Genomic DNA, 20,434 nt, shown 5'->3' on the forward strand with positions numbered 1-20,434 from the left:
TCGGTAGAAAATCTTGGCAAACGCTTTGTAGCAGAAACCGGTTAGTCGAGTGCTAAATGGCGTAACTATTGAAGAGCAAAAGAATATGTGGAATCGCAGAATTTGTTGTCGGATGCAGTCGCATAGGTTGCGGTCGAATATTGGATAACATTTTTCCATCTTTTTATACTAAAAGCTGCTCGCTGCTACACTGAGGGAAATAATGCAGAGTAAAAAGGAATACTTTATATTTATTTGATTTTCGTTTAAAAATGTTCGTTTTTAAAAATAATATTTTCATACATAATTGTAGCACGCACGTATTTGAATGATCATATCTGAGTATGTATATGCAAGCATGCAGAAAGCCCTGCTGCAATTCAGACTCACCCAAGGTTCGCAGATGCTTTTTCATATTTCGGAAACAAAAAAAAATATTTTATCATTTTATAACCATGTTTAAACCCGGACCATCCTGAAAGCTAACAAATAGATTTGAGCTACAGCCACGCATGTAAATGAGTGTTCAAATGTTCACTTTTAATCAAGGCCCTGACCAAGCGATTGGGGCATTTACAGAGTGGTGTTCTTTAAATTTTTTTTTTATTGAATTGCAAGAAAACACCACTCTGTCACTGCCAAACTGTAATTTTCGTCTATCCCTAGAACGATTCCTTGGGGATTGGTCGAAAGATGACATTTTCATGCAAGCAAATGTCCAATTCTGAACAGTAAAATTTTAACCAGTGAAGTACTGGTCCTTTACGGAAAATCGGCCGCCTTTTTGCTGCAGGAAGGTGACAATACACCCATTCATACATAGTACATGTTTATCCGTACAATTAGCGTGCTGTGGTGCTGATGCAAATTCAACACTTGAAGGCACATTTACATGTCTGGCTGCAGCTGAGCAGAGATGGTCAGGCTTCGAATTCCATTGCAGGCAACGTGTAAGATAAATTTTTTTTTTTTTCTGGTTTTTATCTTGAGTATTCACTTCAATGGATGCTTTTTCGGAACGAAAGGGGTCATTTTAATATGCGCGAAATTGAATTGAATATTTACCAATACACAGTACTTTTGTTCACGTTTATAATAAGATTAATTGCGTTTCTGATTGATTTTAATATTTTTTCCTCAGTGTAATTTATGTAACTATATACGCCTAATTGATAACTTTCTTTGAAAGTACCATCACTCAAAACGCTTATCGAAGCAGGTAAGTTTTAGTTGAGGCTGATAGAGACTGGCCGCATCAGAGACACAAGATTATCAAAAAATTCCCTAAATTAGTACAAACCAGTACGGGAGAGAAATAAACAAATTTTAAATACATTTAAAGGTAAGAAAAACGTTTACATATTTGAAATTAAGCAAATTCAAACCGCGCCAGTTTTTAATTCCATGATAACTTAAATATTCATCGTGGAACCCAGGCGTGTATAGAGTAGGCTTTACTTGCTATATAAAATAAAATTTACGTTAGTTGCAACAGAATCGGACTCATCTCTTAGGCCAAGAAAGAAGTACCCGATATTTATTATAAATATTTTGTATTGATTTCGGACGGCAGCATTGCGCTACTAAAAATCCTTCAGTCTGCATTAAATTTTTCTTATGTAATTTTTAAAATCTTTTCAGAATAACTGTTCACATTTATATTATTGGGGCTTCCGCGGAAGTTAGTTATGCATATGTACTAGGCATTGCATAAAAGTTGTCACATAAGGAATCTGTTAAATGAGCTTTGCGCATATTATTATGCAGGCACAATTGCCAATATTGCCGAAATTACGTCAAAAATTTAGAGTTAGCAAACGTTCGTTGGTTACGGTTCACGTGGTCCAAATTCATCCGCTGGCATATGTGCATATATACCTAATTTTTTTGAGGACGGTTAATAAACAAAAAGTAGCATAAAATCCAAAGTAGCTAAGATATTTTTTATTTTCACCATTAAAAGTACATAAATAAGTGCATGAAAGTAATGTTATACATAAGTGAAACACAGCGTATACAATGTTCGAAAAAATAATAGAAACACAACATAATTCGGCAAATTGAATGATTTACAGTTTCTTTTCAAATAAGTTAATAGTAAAGGTCTTTCTAAAACAATCTTTCTAAATATGAACCATGTCGGATCATAAATAAAGGTTCGCCAAATATCTCGACACCCACCCCACCTATTAGCCGCGTTTTTTGGAGTTATTTTCTTTCATGTAGGTTATATACAAACATAAATTTCAAATATTAACCAAATCGGACTATAAATGCGTGGTTTTTCCAATATCTCGACTCCTGTGCCACCTATCGGATTAACTCACCTTTCGTAATACATTGCCATCGGGTTCTGAGCCAACAGTGAATTTTCGTCGAGTGAATACCTCGTCGGGAAGAGGATACTCCGACATTTTCAGCCACGATGCAATTCTCAGAAAGGAGTTATTCTTGCCACAAAAAAGAATAAAATAAATATAAATCAAAAAGTGCTCTCAACTGGTGCAGCGTCAGTCTATAGAATTTAAATTATTGTCTAGTTTCCCACACAGATATTTATCGCCTCGAACGAGCAGTTATTTAGTGGCGCAGGTGTGATTAAAAACCTTTTAAGAATCAATTTTTAAATTCAAGAACTAATTAAAATAAACATTATTAAAAATTACTAACTTTTCCCTTTTTTTACTGACCTACCTAAATCACCTAATTTACTTACCTAAATCATTTCTTACAAATACTTGACATTCGCATCCGCACCCGCGGATGTCTAAAAGTCCACATTCGCAACATCCCTATAACGCATGATCAAAATCTCTTTTTAAATAGAAGAAAATGCGCAACATCCTCCACAAAAAAAAAATCTAAAAGGTAATCTTTACCAACTTGAAACTTGCACTTTGTTTTAATAAAACAACTAAGAAAGTCTAAGTTCGGGCGCAGCCAAACATTAAATACCCGGCGCAAGTATTAAATATATGTTTTTTCACCTTTCCGAAACCTACCGCTAGATGGTAAGCCGGGGTGTATCAATTTTGCATAAATTAGCGTCCTTCAATTTCGAAATATTGCAGTTTCAAGCATTTCTGAAATTTAATGTTATATGAAAAGCGGCCGTAATTTTAGTCCGATTTCAATAATTGTCAACGTTTTGCTTATATGTGGCAAGCACAATAACCACACCGAGTTTGGTACAAATTGGTAGAACGGTTACCGATATATGTACATATATGTGATCATAAGTGGGCGGTGCCACGCCCATTTTCCAAAATTTTACCATAAACGCATTTCTTGGTAAAGAATTGTTGCAAGCATCAATTTTGAATAAATTAGCTTCAATATTTACTGATTTGTCGAAGATTTTGTATTTCTCTAAATTACCGTTATATGGGATGTGGGCGTGTCTATCGTCCGATTTTAAAAATTTTTGGCGATTTTGTATGCATTCAAGGCCAACAACTGTGCCAAGTTTGGAAGAAATTGGTGCAGCGGTTACCAAGATATACACATGTAACCATAAGTGGGCGTGGCTACGCCCATTTTCCAAAACTGTATAATATTCTTATTTTTCGTCTAAAAATTATCAATTTCGAGTGAATTATCTTCAGTAGTTACTAAAATATCGCAGTTTTCGTATTTCTTGAAATTACCGTTATATGGAAAGTGGGCGTGGTTATAGTCCGATTTCGCCCATTTTCAATACCAAGCTACCTTGGATTAACGGAAACCAAAACATACCAAATTTCGTTGAGATATCTCAGTTTTTGCTCGAGTTATCGTGTACACGGACTGACGGATAGACGGACAGACGGACGGATCGGATGGATCGGAACCGTTATGTGAACAAAATTAATATACCCTTGTGCACAAGTGCGCTCGGGTATAATTAAACGGGCTACAAAACTGCGTACACGAAATTCTGAATAAAAATTTTGAAATTTGTATGAAAATTTGTTGAATTTTCGTATGAACATTTGTTGAATGTTTGTGAACTTTATATAAAGTATGAAACTGTTATTTATATGGCTTAAATTACAGCATGAAATATTTATTTTTATAAATAATTAATGAAAAAAATTTCCATGAAAATGATTGTTTATATTATATTAGAAAAACTATACCAACTATATGTATTGTGGTGATTGGCCCGGTTTCAGCCGTTTTTTTTCTTCAAATGCTTGGGCGGTACTTTTGAAATCGTGAGTTTTCGAATATCAAATAAACCGGTGTTTTCATCTAGAAGATTCATACAACTACATCTTAAATACACACAGTAAATACATTGTATTTTCTATTTTGTTGAAACCACAAACGTAGCATTTTACCAATTTTGCTCTTAAATACTATCAAGTTCCCTGCGAAGATTCTTTTTTGGTCCGCATGTTTTTCATACTGGAGAAAATCAAAATGCTTTAAAACCATTGTAAGAACATTTCTGCGGCTGCATTCGCGTTTAAAGTACACGCTTTATTATACTGAAGAAAAAATTCAGTTATGTACGTGGAAGATGAGAAGCTTTGAAGACTAAATTTGTTAGATATGCGGCGTTGGTTTAAAATTTCTGTAGATTTACCAGACGAGTTTTTTCCTAATTTCGATTTTCGTTTTGTTTAAATGCGATATCCATGTAGTGCTATTAAATGAGCACTTTGCAAACAAGCTGAATAAAGCTAACTCAATCAAAGCTCTGTTAAAAAGCTAATAAAGAAGGAGCTTGAAGTAATTTTTCATAAAAACACACTTGCTGGCAGCTAATAATACGGAATTTGATTGTGCAAACGGAATGATTAACGAACGAGCTTTGATTGAGATTATCTTTATATATTCACGTACTTTTACCTTGTAAAATATTTTACTTATTATACTTATATGTATGTACATAAATATGCATGTAGCAAAAGTAAATCTTGCAAAGCCACGGGTTTGCGACATGTACCCACCAAAGCGCAGTCGAGGGTAAATACTTTTATGAATTACAGGGTTGTATGGATGGATTTGAAGCTGCAGGGCAACAACTGTCAGCACAGTGTACAAAGCACATATGTCTGCATATGTATGTATGTTTGTATGGACGAAAAACATATCCATGTACATATGTAGAATCATTAGAGAGAATAGATCATTGTATTGGAGACTTTTTCGACTATTTGCGTATAAAACGGAAGGATTCTACGTGTAATTCTAAGCAACTTTGCCGAAGAAACCATGGGTCTAAAATCAATTTGGAGTTTGCCAAATTGCGAAAATTTTCTTTTCTTAAAACTTCCACCAAAGGACACTACAGTGAAAATTTTCACATTTTCTTCGATCCAATTTTCTCAATTTGGCAAATTCCAAATTGATTTTGGTCCCATGGTTTCTTAGGAAAATTTGCTTAGAACTACACTTACAATCCCTATGATATACGCGCATAGGCAAACAAAATTTATCCGCCCTAATATACATACATAATATGTACCAGAAAGCTGGACGATAACATAAAACTATAATTTTGATTTGGTGCCACGCTTGAAATATTCCGACTACAAGAAGGAGCATCATTAAAAAGAGTAAATATAAGTATTTAAACGCTTCTAGAGAAAATTTGTTTGAAGCATTTTACAGGTATATGTAACGTTATAAGGACTAGTAGTTACATAAATATGTAGTTCGTTTCGACGTATTTTTCAAACGTACCTTCAATTAAGATGCTTTTAAAATAAAAATTACGCAAAAGGTCGCAGAATACTTTATCTTTAAAAGTTGGTTTATTCTGTAAGCACACCTCTTGCTAAAGTATCAAATTATCCGCAATTGTTTTTAGAATACAACACATACTAGTTTTTAAAACGAAATTCTATACGCGATAAACCGAAAATTTTGAAAATTGTGAAAAGTAGAGGTACACACTTTTCGTTACTTGTCATTTAGTTATTTTTTAAAGCACACTTTTGTTACCAACTACATATGAAGTGTACACATAAGTACTAATTGCACATAAAATATCAAACCAGTACATGGTGTGCTTCAAAAGTTATAATAGAATTAATTTTTCACCTCTTAAAAATTACATAAAAAATTCACTTATTTTTAATATTTGCGCAAATTACAACTAGCAACTACCTTCATATAGTTAACAACAATGAAAATAAAACTAAATAACACAAAGGTTACCTGTTTTTTAGATTTGTCCATATACGTACTTTATCTTATAAATATGGGTTTCTCTATCAAAGAATCCAAAGTTAAGAATAATTGGGGTAAGTTGTTTCTTAGTTTAGGTAACGTAACATACTGTAATCAGGGACCGTAACAGTTACTTTTTTTAAATGTCTTAGATAACGATTATTGAACAGAACGAAAAATTACGCTGTAGATTGGACAACGCCGAAACCAGTTTGTCTACAAACCAAGCTTGACAAAGGATGACGGAAGTTCGTTCCGAAATAAATCGTTATTGAAGACTTTTTTTTTATAAAAGTCATCAATAAAAATCAGCCATTAACTTATATGAAAAATGATAATGACTGTTATACGTATGACTTAAACGATAAAAATCAAAGACTGATTTATATTGATGCCTTTTAAAAGTAAAAGTCACTGGCGGATTTTCACTGATGACTTTTACAAATAAACACCAAATGTAATTGTTATTTTTTTTTACTTTTGCATAAAAATTACAAAAAAAAATTGTTTTCAAACTAGATTTTCAGTGAAAAAAGAAATCGAGTGGTACGTACCACTTAGTTGTAGAACATTTGTTCGGTCCCTGACTGCAATCATGCATACGTGGAATTTTACTGCACTCGCTGCATTACTGCACAGTAGTTGCACTCGACAATAAAAGCAGAGTGTTTGATGTTTTACTACAGCATTGTTTTTTTTTAAGCTCTGAGGAACTGAAGTGAAATAGCAAATGTTTTGATTGCCCTTTCAAAATAATTTATACAGCCCTCTAGTATGTACACCAGTGTCCGCCAAAAAGAGAAAAGTCTTAAAATGAGAATGTATTAGTTATGAAATAAAAAATGAGAATGTGTTGGTGGTAATGCACGGAAAAAAATTTATGTGTTGTATTACTTATTATAAAAACTTTGGTAAGTTTTTTTGCAGTTTTTTCATTGTGCGTTTTTTTAGATCTAAACAACATAGAAACATATAATGAAAGTTAACGGCCCTGAGAAAGGAAAAAGTTGGTAAAATTTTGTATGTATTGTACAAAATTATTATTATTTTTTTATAATTTAAGTGTGGTTTCTGAGCAAAAAAGATAACGTGCTTCGGGCACTCTGAATATTAAAAGAAAATTTCGTTGATTTCAAGTAGAAATAAAATGAAAATATATATATCTAATATAAATTAATTTTAAAATTAGGTAAAACTTGACATTTAAGAACAGTTTAAAATAACGACTAAACCAAAAGATAAATAACAAAACATGTTGTATGTTTTAATTGAGGACTAGTCTGGTATTAAAAAAAAAATACATAATTCACAAAGTTCTTTTAATATGAAGAAAAAGCACGACTTGGTACCATATACATACCTATTTCTAGGGGTGTATGTACGAAAAATTGTGTTATAAAATTTTTGAATGAATATTGATTCATTCTGCTCAGTGTACCTACTTTATTCGACAATAATGCGTCATCAACCTGCTTCGCCTATTGTTTGCATGCAACTAAATAAAATTTGTTGCTCTGCTACTCTTTCTGTTGACGTTCGGATTGTGTACGTGTAAGAAGCCGATTGTGTACATGTGAAAGGCCGAATATAGTTCGTTTCCCAGGAAAGTGTTTGGCGGGCACTGATGTACACTAAAGTGGTCCAAAAATGTATGTAAAAAAAGTAAAGTCGGATTTTTAATGCCGCTACCCCCTAGGATTGTTATATACCGAAAAAATATACCCATATTTTTTTTATTTTGAAATAAAAAATAATTTAGGTAGTGCTCAAGGCGCTCAAAGTTTTTTATATGGAGAAAAAACATCTTTTTGCAGAAATAGGGTAAAATTCTTGAAAATCAATTTTTTCGATCGGAAAACTTTACTTATCTTCAGGAGATTCCCAGTAATAATACTCGATTGTTTCTTTAACAATTTTTTCATGGTAACTATATTTTATAGGTCCTCCAAAGCCCTTAGAAAATGCAACGGGGGGACCAATAAAAAATCTTTAGTCATAAAAATGGTTAAATAAACAATTGGATATTAATTCTGGAAGTCTCCTGAAGAGATATAGATTAATCCTAGGGTGTGCCGGCAATAAAACTCCGACTTTATTTTTTTGGACCACTCTAATGTACACAGGTAATTAACATACAACATTCAGAGCAGCAGCCACAACAACAGCAGTGAAAGCTACTCAATGAAAGTTTTTAAAGATTTCATTCACTTTGGCTTTTTCAGATTTCAGTAAAATCCAAATTTTCACTTTTGACATTTTTGCAACGTAAACCCCCTCCATTTCCTCGAGAGTGACACCCCCTTACCAAACATGCACACTCGCACTTAGCGAATTTGCTAAGAAGTTGAGGGGCGTGCTCAACTTTTTTCTCGGCACGCGTGTCGCATTATGCTTTTACGTGCGATTTGCATGCGAGTGGGTGAACTCAGCCGAATAAGTGCGGGACAAAGCTAATAATGAAGTTTTCAAGTTATGCAGAAGTTTTCGCAACCAATTTTCAACTAAAACAATAAACAAACAAACAACAAAAATTTATTTTATCATCTCGTCATCCACTTCATTTTTTTTTTTATTATTTATTTTATGGGTATACTTTTTTGTGCTGTTACTTGCGCCGAAAGGCGAAAATTTAGTTATTGATTTGAGAGAAATAAACAAAAAGTGAAATAAAGCAATAATACTACTTTGTTTTAGAGTAGAAAACAAGCATAAATTTTAATGCAGTTTGAAGTGGTGGCAGACTTTTAAGTGAAATATTTATGAGCTCTTAATTTTTAATGTGGCAGAGCGCGTCCTTGAACAAAGAATATTTAGAGAAATTACTCTTAATAATAGCAAAATAATTCAATTTTCATTGTCATAAATCAAAAATATTCTTATTTACATACATGTACAAAAATATTGTAATGCTAATGCATGTTACTTACTCTCATTAGCCCCTAAGTCTACATAGTCAAATGGAATCGTTGGGCTTACCTGCAATTAGAAAAAAAATTTCTTAACCAAGATATATAACAAAAAATCGTAAAGAATTTACTTAATTTTTATAATAGCTGTAGCTGTAATGAATGTCGGATGCAGTGTTGTCACAATATTTCTGCATTTGTTACCAAAACTCCAAAAAAGTTTACCAAATTCAGCAAAAAACTACCTAATTTATTTATTGTACTATGTAAGTAAGTATACTTATGTATATATATATATATATTTTAGAGATAGAATCGCTAACACATATATGTTACGTTAGATATCGTAACGTTATAAGTCTACATTCAGGTGTTCGAAGCTTTTCAGGCTTTAAGCGCTCTATTAAGTTCATAAATGAATTGCGGAAGCTGCAATGCCTGAAAATTTCGTTACGCAGAGTCTAACTTAAGTATGGGCGAAGAACTGAATTTTCCGATTCGTTATGCCACATTGTAGTGTATTTTGCATTTAGACTTAAACTTTCAAAGGCGTTTAATTTTTTATTATTATCTTACATGTAGGGTCAACGGGATTTGTTAATTATTAAAGACTTTCATGGGGAGGATTGATAGGTTCAGTTATTCCCTATCGACTTTCGTGGAAGGCAGCAATTCTCCCAATCCCAAAAAGTGACAGCACTGAAGAATATATTACCAAGTTACCGAATTAGAAAACGTGTTAAAACATATTTTCTGCTCGTTATACGGTGAAGAAAAATACCAATTTCCTTAGCGCTATTTGGAAATAATTTATTGCAATATTACTAGAGACGTAGAGCATTTAAAAATCTAATAGTTAAGAGGAACAATTTAACTACATACTAAATTCGGTCGGTTCAAGTCGAGTGCTTAAATGTTTTTCATCGATATCAAAGTCTTACCCATTACTTTATGTACATACTTTGGAATCTAAACGAATAATACATATCCATCTCGTTCAAGCTACACGATATTTATTTGTATCTGTAAATGGGACTATACATATACTGTACATATATAATTGCGTATGTCTGTCAAATTCACAGTCTTTATTCAACTATTTAAAAATATGTTCTTGGAAAACGAAATAAACTAAACTCAGATGATTCTATCTGTGTGCCAGATGAAAATAGAAAGATTTCTATTTCGTATGTACGTGCATCTGCTTTGTACAGAAACAAATCTAATTGGCTTTACGCGATACGTTGGCATTTCAATATGAAAAAAGTTACTTGTACACATGCAAATACATATCGTGTAAGATCACCTTTATTAAACATTATTTTCTAACTGAAGGGCGATCCATATAGACCTTTTTTAATTAATGATAAACTAATATAATTATTTATTTATCATACAAATTTACAATAAATAAAGTAAAAGCACGACCAACGTAGGCTATCGGCTATTTTTTCAGTTTTAAATAAAACATTTAGAACAGAACTGACAAAGATTTCCGACTTCACATTACCCCAAAGTAAAAAATCCAGAGGTGTGATATCACATGATAACTTACTGAAACCAAATGTTGCCAACATAACTTACATTAATTTCAGGCAAAAAACAAAAAGGCACTTATTATGGTGCGGTAGCGCTCGGTTTTTATAGTTATGTTCTGTCTGCGGCCAATATTTGAATGAAATCTAAAAAAGACAAATAGATGTCAAATGTTAGGAAGACACTAATAAAGATTCAGATATCCAGTTCCGTTTTAAGCAGTGTTGCCAACTTTTGATTTTCAAAAAGCACCAAAAACTTGGAAAAAAGCGTTTTACCAAACTAAAAGCACCAAATTTTTTTGAATCAAAGGATGCTTTTTTCATAACAGTTTGTATTTAATAAAAGCAAAAAATTAACACTATTTACAAGAATACATACATAAATCAATACACAAAACATTTTCGATCATAATGATTGTATAGCCTCTACACATGCTATGATAACTCATGCTTACGACGTAATACCGAAGTACTATTAAAACTACTATACCTCGAGAAAAAAATCGAATCGCAACACACGAAAATAATGCCCTAAGTAGAAATGAGCAAAAAATTTGATATTTTCATTATATAACCTCAAATATCGCTAAAACCTGTGTTGTTGGCAATCTGGGGGTAGGATATCTAAAAACTCTAGTACTAGAGCAACTGTGCGGGCAGATTTGGATTCAGCACCAAGAAACGATGTGTTTTACTCAGGTGGTAAAAAAATAAAATTTGTACAAACAATTAGAAAAGAAAAAAAGAAATACTTAACTTACCTGCGTACTACCATTTTCAACGCGACTTCAATTCAACAAGGTGGGTTTGCAACTTTAGCTTTTTATCAATAATGGTTGTATTTTAGTGCATTTAAATTTGTATATTCTTGTAAATTCCGCATCTTCATGAGACACCGCAGCTTATAACATTTCAAATTATTTCAGATTTTAACTATCTCGGAGTAATATTAGTTAAAAAAAAGCACTAAAAAAGGCACTAGGCACTAAGTAATTTTTTTTGCGTTTTATTTTTCAAAAAGCACTAAATCTAGTGCTTAAAGCACCAAGTTGGCAACTATGGTTTTAAGTGTGAATCACCCTATATAACAAATTTAAAGAGAATTTTTGGCCAATAGTATGGTATTAAAAAAGTCCCGGCTTATTCAATATTCGTGAAATCAAGGTTTCAAAAAATTCTCAACGAACCTTGGATATTAAATTTCATAAAAACCTAATAGTTTTTGAAAAATCCATCTGCCATATTGTATCCGCCATTTTGAGTTTTTAGAACTGATGTCGGATACGTAGTGAGCAACAACCAAAAATCCTTGGATACGCAGTTTAATAAAGTTTCAAAAATTACAATGTAATATTCTACTGACCGATTCATAGGGGTGGCTAAAGGTTGTTTTCCCCCATAGAAACCATAAATAACTTGATCTAGACGAACGGCAGAATACGGGTATGATATGAGCAAATTAAAAAGTTTTTTGTAGATTTTAGATTATTTTCCAACACTGTGGGGAACTAAGCAAGCTAATCCACCAACCGATAATTTTATATATTCATTAAAAGATAATTTGTCATCAGTCTGAATAAAAAAAAATTATAAATCGGAAGGGTAAAATAGTATTGTGTTATTAATTTAAAAATAAAAAGTTCCATTTCACTGACGAAGGCGTTGGGGGGGGAGGTATCTATCCCCCCAAATCCCCCCTCCCCCTGGCTACGCCACTGGTCTCGATTGAAGGCGGTTAAGTCGTGTCGCACAGACTCAAAAAAATTCAAATTATTATTTTTTCATCAAATGCCCAAAATCGATACTAGCATAGTCTAAGATATCACATAAATTTTGGTCTCGATTGAGATCGGTTAAGACGCGTCGCAAAGGCCAGATGCCTCTATGGAGACTCAAAAAATTAAAAATATGCTTTTTTTCATTTAATGTCCGAAATTGATACTGCTAAAATCAAGTATATTACATATAAATTTTGGTCCCGATTCGAGTCGGCAAAGACGTCTTCATAGGGTAATCTGAACTTTGATCTGGGTGCGACACGCCTTAACCGTGTGCAATCGGGACCAAAATTTATATTGATGTTGAGGCTTAGGAAATCTGATGTAAAAATTTGCTTCCTACATTTAAGGACCACCCTAATGTGCATATGTATGTGTAGTGTTATGCAAAGCGCCGAATAATTACGTAAAAATAAGTGCTAAAGCTTGTAATACATCTTTTTGAATTAGCATAATATTAGTTACTAAATAAATCTCAATAGAAACAAATTCCGAATAAATCACAAACACTCAATAATAAATCCAGTATACGATCAAAATACATCTTTCTCAGGTACAGCACTTACTTTTCAACAGAAGTGATACACCATTTGGCGTATCCCAACGACACAAATATAAACCGGCAAGGAAGTCTTGAATGTGGTCCTTCGTGGTGCTTATATTCTACAATTACCCCCACCTCATAGCTGCAGATAATCACATCTGTCAATCACTTGAATTTTTAACAGGCACAATGTTCACCAATCACCCAAAATCACAAATTAATTTCAATAAAATTAGTGTTTCCACCCATTATTTCGTCAATCATTGATCTTCTGCTAAGTAAGCTTTACCTAGAGCAGTACTTATGTATGTACGAACGAAAGTAAATATGTATGTATATACATGTATTATTTGTTCACATGCACACAATATTCGCGATTCGTTACTAAAACTCAATCAATCTCATCCTTGTCAATTTTTGGTGGTGGCTTTGTGCGGCACAAATTCGTTAAGACCCAATTTACGCCATCACGTTGGTGTTTAATTAACTACCACTGATTGTTAAGGAGTTCAAACAATGGTAAGTAAACAAATTTATTATCGCAGAAGCACAGGTGATATAACATCATTCGAATTTTAAACACACCCGGACTAGCCAATAACGAAAAGCGTGTATGGTTCACAGATGTAAGAGAAATAAATCGCCATCAAAAATTGTGCGCAGTTTTAATAAACGTTAAAGGAATTGTTCAAAATTTTCGGTCTATTAAAAGAGACTTGCATCAGCATAAATCTTAGTAAATCCCTCTTTTTTGAAGACCTTAGCAAAAGCGGTAGAAGGATTCCTTTAAAAGCACACAGGAAGCAACACCTAATAAAGTAACAAGCAAACAAATTAGAAAGAAAAGCAAATCAGCAAAAAACACAATTAAAAAGAGAAATTTTCATAAGGCAAACGAATAATAAGGCTGAAAGGAGGAGGTCCTTTGCCGGCACAAAAAAAAAAATCATAGCTTGTTTTAATTATGCGCAGCGTGAAAAAATCACCTTGACAGGGGTTTTACGCAAAAGCGTCGCGTGGCGTGGTCGTAAGCTAGTTGGTCAGCTAAGAAAAAAGGAAGAGTTAACCTTAGACTTTGTTAGCTTTAATCAACGCAAATGCTAGCAAAGAAAAAATTTGACAAAACAAAAAGAAATAAGAGTTTTTATGGCAGTTTTACTACCAGATGCAAGAAGCCGTGTCCGGATTTTGATACTAATATTTACTGCAAAGTGCTGCAACACTTTGAGATGTAGAAAATCGAGAAAATACAAAGTATACCAAAGTAAAGCAAGATTTTCGCTAGAGTTGAAAAGGTTTACATCTACATTTGTATATAACAATGAGATACATTTTTAGATCTCATAAATAAAAAAAACGTAAGCCAGCATTAGTGTAGAGTGGTAAAAACTTTTTGATAGAATCAATTCCACGATTTAGTTTCTGTAGATCTACATTTACTAAGCAGCAAAAAACAAGAATGACCCATTTTTATTGTGTTTAAGTGAACGTTTTTATTAATTTCTACTAAAATAGTGTAGAAAATTCTTCCAAAATCAAGGAAATGCTCATCAAAAGAAATAAGTTTCATTAATTTAATTCTTGAATTAATTGATCGAGGTTTCTTTTTAATTATTATGAGAAAACTTTTTGATAAGTAATACTTTCTGAATGACACTTTGTGTGATGGGCAAAATTGTATTTATTACATAAATACTAAGTGTTATAGTATTTAGGAATTTATGTGAAAGTTTATAAATAATAAATTATTACAAAATACTTATTTTATACATATTTAAATACGATTTCTTGATGCAAGAACACCAAAAATATCTGTTTTAAACTTTTTTTAAAAGTTCACCTCGTACTGTTCCCAGGTAAAAAATGAAAACAATTGAGAACGTACTAATTTGAAGGTGATTTGAAAGGTGAAGGCAACTTTTTTTGTCCAACGAAATTATTTTTCCACGATTTTCTTTCGAGATAATCCAGTTTGTCGATATCTACACTGTGCGGTGTTTAACAATAAATAAGTTGAAATAAAATAAGTTGAAATAAAATTAAAAAAAGAATCAAATAATTATATTAATCGTATAATTAAAAAAATAGAAAACAATTCAAAATAACAAAATAATTATATTAATAATGCAATTAAAAAAAATCAAAAATAATTGAAAATAATCAAATAATTACATATATCATTTAATTAAAAAAAATTTCAAAAATAATTGGAAATAATCAAATATAACAAAATAATTATGTAATTAAAATTAATTAGTTGATTAATTAAATTTGTTTAAAGTAATTAATTATTAATTATAAAAAAGGTCGTATTTAATCCAGGGACCGTAACAGTTACAACTTTTATTAAAAAAATCACTCTTTAACAATTATTTTTTGATTTTTATTTAATTACTCTTTAAATAACCGTTATTTCTGACTTTTATTTTATAAATCGAAAATAACAATTAATTTTGATTTTTATTTAAATAATCTGCAAATAACAGTTATTTTTGATTTTTAAATTATATGTCTTAAATAACAGTTATCGAAGACTTTTATTTATAAAAGTCATAAATAAAAATCAGTCACTGATCTTTATTTTTTCAATCATACTTATAAAAGTCATTTGAATAAGTCGTAGTAAACTTTTGTTTTCCAACACCTTCTTAACTGCGAAAAATGTTAATGACTTTTATACGATTGATTTAAAAAATAAAAGTCGGTCACTGATTTATATTAATGACTTTTAAAAGTAAAAGTCACTGACTGATTTTTATTGATGACTTTTATAAATAAAACTCTTCAATAACTGTTATCTAAGCCATATAATATAAAAATCAAAAATAATTGTTATTTTGGATTTCTAATATAAAAAACAAATATAATTGTTATTTTTTTATATTTTGCATAAAAATTGCAAATAAAAATTTATTTTCAAATTTGAGTCTCGGTGCAAAACGAAATCGATTGGTATGTTTCACTTAGTTGTAGAACATTTCCTTCATAGCGAATTTTTCCATGACAGTTTTCATCAATAACTGTTATGTTCGGTCCCTGATTTAATCATTAAATGGTTACCCAAAACAACATGCTTTAATTAATAATCATTATGATTATTAATCATTATTTAACAGGTCTGCTTAGGACTTTTACTAGCTAAGAGGATACTGCAAGTTAAGATACCATTTGAACAAATTGGCGTTTCTGTAGAGGCGGACTGCAGGTTTAGTGGGCTAGTGGAGGAAACCTCAGAGCATATTCTATGTGACTGCCCAACACCAGACTGATACACCTTGGGCAACGATTGTCTTCTCCATCCAAAATTTTAAACATGGCACCTTCAAAATTAATTTCTGAAATAGCCTACGGTTGGAGTGATGCCAATTACGATTTAGCACAATATATCTTCCTAGGTCGCAGTGCAAGTATTCACCACGTAATAATAATAATAATAAAGAGATATACATTTGTATAAGTTTGTGGAGAAAAAGGAATTACTATACGGAGTAAATTGGTTTTTATTGTACTAGCTGTGTGTGTACTGAGTAAGAATCGCGAATACTACAAAGTATGGACGTGTTAAAAGCTTTTTTAAGTAATTTTTTTTTTTTATAAATTACATACAAAATTTCGTTTTTTAAATTACAATATTACCCAATAAACATTAAAGCAAAAGTTCGAAAATTATCTTCGATATACAATATGAATGTCGTGTAATTGAACATAACGGCTCATTTGTTTTAGTATTGTCATAACTCAGAAACCAAAAACTCGAGAAAAACAGCTTAAAAGTTTTTAAATTAATACGTATTTTGTTCTAGTGAACTATTGGTAATCGGTACAGCTATGAAATTTTTACACAACATAAATAGAAGAAGTAGCGGTAATTTTAACATTGGACTTGGTTAAGAATTCTTAAATAATTCGAAAACGAATTTCTTGATTGGGGGAAGAGGGCGGCCTTCGACTCGATAACTTGACCACTCTCCAGCATATCGGCGCCTTCGTTAACCAATGTATTCTACCTTTATGTTGATTTCCAAATCCAGCCCATTCCTCTAGAAAATTGGCTTCGCCACTTTTGTGTCTCGTTTTAAACTTTAAATAAGCTTTTTGCTATAAACATTTATCTTACACTTGTAGGTAAACTTACTGCAAGTTTATTTCAAAGCCCTTTTAGAAGTAGTTTTTTGATCAGATTTCAGCTATTAAAAGCACTTTGTATTATTGCCTTCAATTTACAATTTTAAAGCCTGGACTTCCAAAACGTACCAATACAATGTTTGGATACCGTTCTAGTAATTGTAGGTGTTCCTTTTCTAGCCTATTTCGTTATTTTATTTTGCCTTTTTTATAAGTTCTTATGTCCTGAAAATTCGTTCCCTGCTCATAAGCGTAAATTGGTAAGGTTTTGGCTGAGGTACATTCAAATCGGTCAAGCTCACGTAAATCTTAATATTTTTGCGAGATATTTTGGTGGAAGTCTTAAAATATAATAGATTTTATAATTCCAGTGGAAAAACAGTACCAATTAATAAATGTTGTTATATTCTTCTTCTTATTTGGCGCTGAAATCGCCTAAGCGATTTTGGCCGAGTTCAACAAAGCACGCCAATCGTTTCTTTTCGTTGTTAACTGACGCCAATTGGAAATGCCAAGTGACGCCAAGTCCTCCTCCATCTGGTATTTCCTTCTCAGTGGGGGCCTCCCTCTTCCTCTGCTACCACCAGCGGGTTCCGAGTTGAATACTTTCGGAGCTGGAGCGTCGTTGTCCATTCGAACGACATGGCCAAGCGAGTGTAGCCGCGCATACTTTCCTTAAGTGGATTTTTTAAAGTGGTAAGTCAGCTAAATAGTACCAAGGTGATTTGTTTAGTAGGTTGCACGAGTTGTGGAATTACAAGTAATTTTTAGCAAAAAAAAAGCCGACTTCAACTCTCATATAAAAAAAATATATCGGATCTTAACCAGATTAGAGACTTTACCTTTCCGATGCAAAAAGAATTATCGAAATCGGTTGACGTGGTCCAAAGATATGCGGTAACATACATAAAAAATAAATAAATAAAATAAAAAAATAAAAATATTCCGACGAACTGATAACCTCCTCCTTTTTTGGAAGTCGGTTAAAAATGTTTATCATCGGGGTGACATCCACTTAAGCCAACGAACCATCCATCTAAACCACAATTAAACTGTGAATGTTTCTATTTACACAATATTGTCACTTTCTACTTGATAAATATGATAAATACCGCCCTATTATGAATTCGTACGATGCACGATAAACGCTTGCATTATTCTGGGCGAAAATCGTCACATACGATACCGTATTACTCGTCACTTAAAAAAAAACATATTTCAGATTATGAAATACGTCAACGTACTCTTTATTCAATTCAGCTTATATGACTTTCGTATGGTTTTCGATCCGTGATTTGCACAACGACGATAGGCGGTTCACAATAAAAAGTGAACAAAAATCACAGCCATTCATTCACAACAATACATCTGTTGGGTGTATGAAAATGATAACACGAGAACTAATTTTATACGATACGCTTGCAAGCGTTTATCGTCTATCGTATAAAAATTCATAATAAGGAAGATAAATATGTATTGTATTTTGAAGTGGATTGTTTTCGTTATTTTCTTGTTAAAATAAGTACTTGTGTACCGGTAAAAAATATTAGAAAAATATTTTCAATTGCATATTTTACTAGTTTACAGCGCATATTTTAAAATATTGAATGCTTATTATTTGCGCATATTTTCGATTTTGTAGTGCATGAGATACCGAGCCCTAGTTATAAGTATTCGAAATATAGCTTCTTAAAGGAAACACGAGAATAAATCAGTTTTTCCGCTGGCACACTTATTTATCGATAGGTGAATGGTGTTTTATACTAGAAAACGATTGTTCTACACTTGTGTAATGTGTTCAAAATTGCTAAGTGTGTAAGGAAAAAATTTTAAGCTAGTACACAGGACCACGAAAAAAATGCATGCAAGGTTATTTTGATAAGACTATTTTTACGTAGTATTTTATACTTTAATCTTGGCACCCATGCGGCTTTGTGCCGCTGATTACGATTATGAAGTCAGATTTTCAAAATTCAAAATGGCGATCAAAATCTAAAAACAAACAATGATTCTTATATGATTTGGTACCTTAGACCGCCACATTGGATCCGTCATTTTGAATTTTGAAAATCTGACTTCATATTCTTAACCAGCGACCTCAAAAACCGATAGGTACCTATATAAAAGTAAATACGTCAATATTTGTAAAAAAAAAAAAATATCAAATAAAGTTCGCCGTGTTTTTTGAGGTTAGAAAAAAATTTTGACAAGACCTAAACGGACTTTAGTGAACCTAAACCCATATAAAACACCTAGTCCGGTCAAAAGAAACTTTTTTGTAGTCCTGTGATATTTATTATTTATTTAGTATTGTATTATTCTTTTTTTACGTTAATAATAATAATAGATTGGCGCTTACAATCGAGAGGATTTTCACCGATATGAACTCGTTTTTCTTTAAGATAGGCCTTCAATTCAGCTTTAATTTCATATTGTTAATATCTCTTTCGCTGGAGGAACCTAAAATTATTTCTTATAAGACTTTTAGCAATATTTGTTGTAGGCCCATCAATGTTGCTTCATATATAATGTGACCCACCGTACTTCTTTCGGAAGTCCAGTACTTCTTTTTGAGCCATTGTACTTCGTACTTCGAATGTACTTCTTTGCAATATTTTGTACTGCCTTCTAAGTTGATTTTTTGTTTAACTGATTCGAAAAATTCCAAAGGTTAGTCATCTCAGTTAAAAAGGGTACTCGTAGATCAACACGTATGTAAATTATGACTGTCAATCACTTCACATCATTACTTTCACACAATTTTTTGTTCTCAGGTCCTGTACTTCTTTGAGCTATGAAATAGTTGGTCACATTATTCATATACTACTTAACCGTTTGACGTAGTCTTGTAGTCGACCAAACAAAAAATTAACATTTGTCATTTTCTGATAGTGCGACTTGTGAAAAATATGATATTAAATTTCCCGCGCATTAATGAAAAATCACATTTTCTTGTTTTGTCTACAATTTTTGAACGCTAATGACACGTTTCAACTTATAGTTTTCTCATTCAGACTTTGCCAACATTATACGAACCATGCAAAATAAAACTTTTTTAGGCAGTTCGCCGAAAGTTTCCACCTTTGTTGACAGTGAACACTGAAAAACAATTCAAATATCAAATTTCAAACGTATGTACATGCATATGTATGTACATACATACACATAATGGTCCGACTCTGTGATGGTTTCCCGGTGGGGTGTGTAGTGTCCATAATGATGACACCAACATGGCGCACTAGATATTACAGTGGGGTTGTGTTTATGCCAATTTAAAAATAGTGTGCGCATACATTAATTTTTGACGATTTATAAATATTTTCTATTTAGCAAAAAACTAAACTTCTGGAAATTATATTTTCAGTATCAAAACAATGTAATCCTTTCTATTCGAAGTCTACT

General features: G+C 32.1%; 1 protein-coding gene across 1 annotated transcript in view; it reads right to left on the minus strand.

The window, feature by feature from the left end:
• The window catches only part of LOC118738074, a 379,871-nt gene that overhangs the window by 38,615 nt on the left and 320,822 nt on the right, over nucleotides 1-20,434 (minus strand). The window contains exon 6 of the mRNA XM_036468987.1: nucleotides 9,069-9,117. Within this exon, the coding sequence (XP_036324880.1) occupies nucleotides 9,069-9,117 (49 nt within the window). The remainder of the gene's footprint in view (nucleotides 1-9,068; nucleotides 9,118-20,434) is intronic.

The sequence above is a fragment of the Rhagoletis pomonella genome, unplaced genomic scaffold (assembly GCF_013731165.1).
Source record: "Rhagoletis pomonella isolate Grant_MI unplaced genomic scaffold, Rhpom_1.0 Rhpom_scaffold_00004, whole genome shotgun sequence".
In the NCBI taxonomy this organism is placed as follows: Eukaryota; Metazoa; Arthropoda; class Insecta; order Diptera; family Tephritidae; genus Rhagoletis; species Rhagoletis pomonella.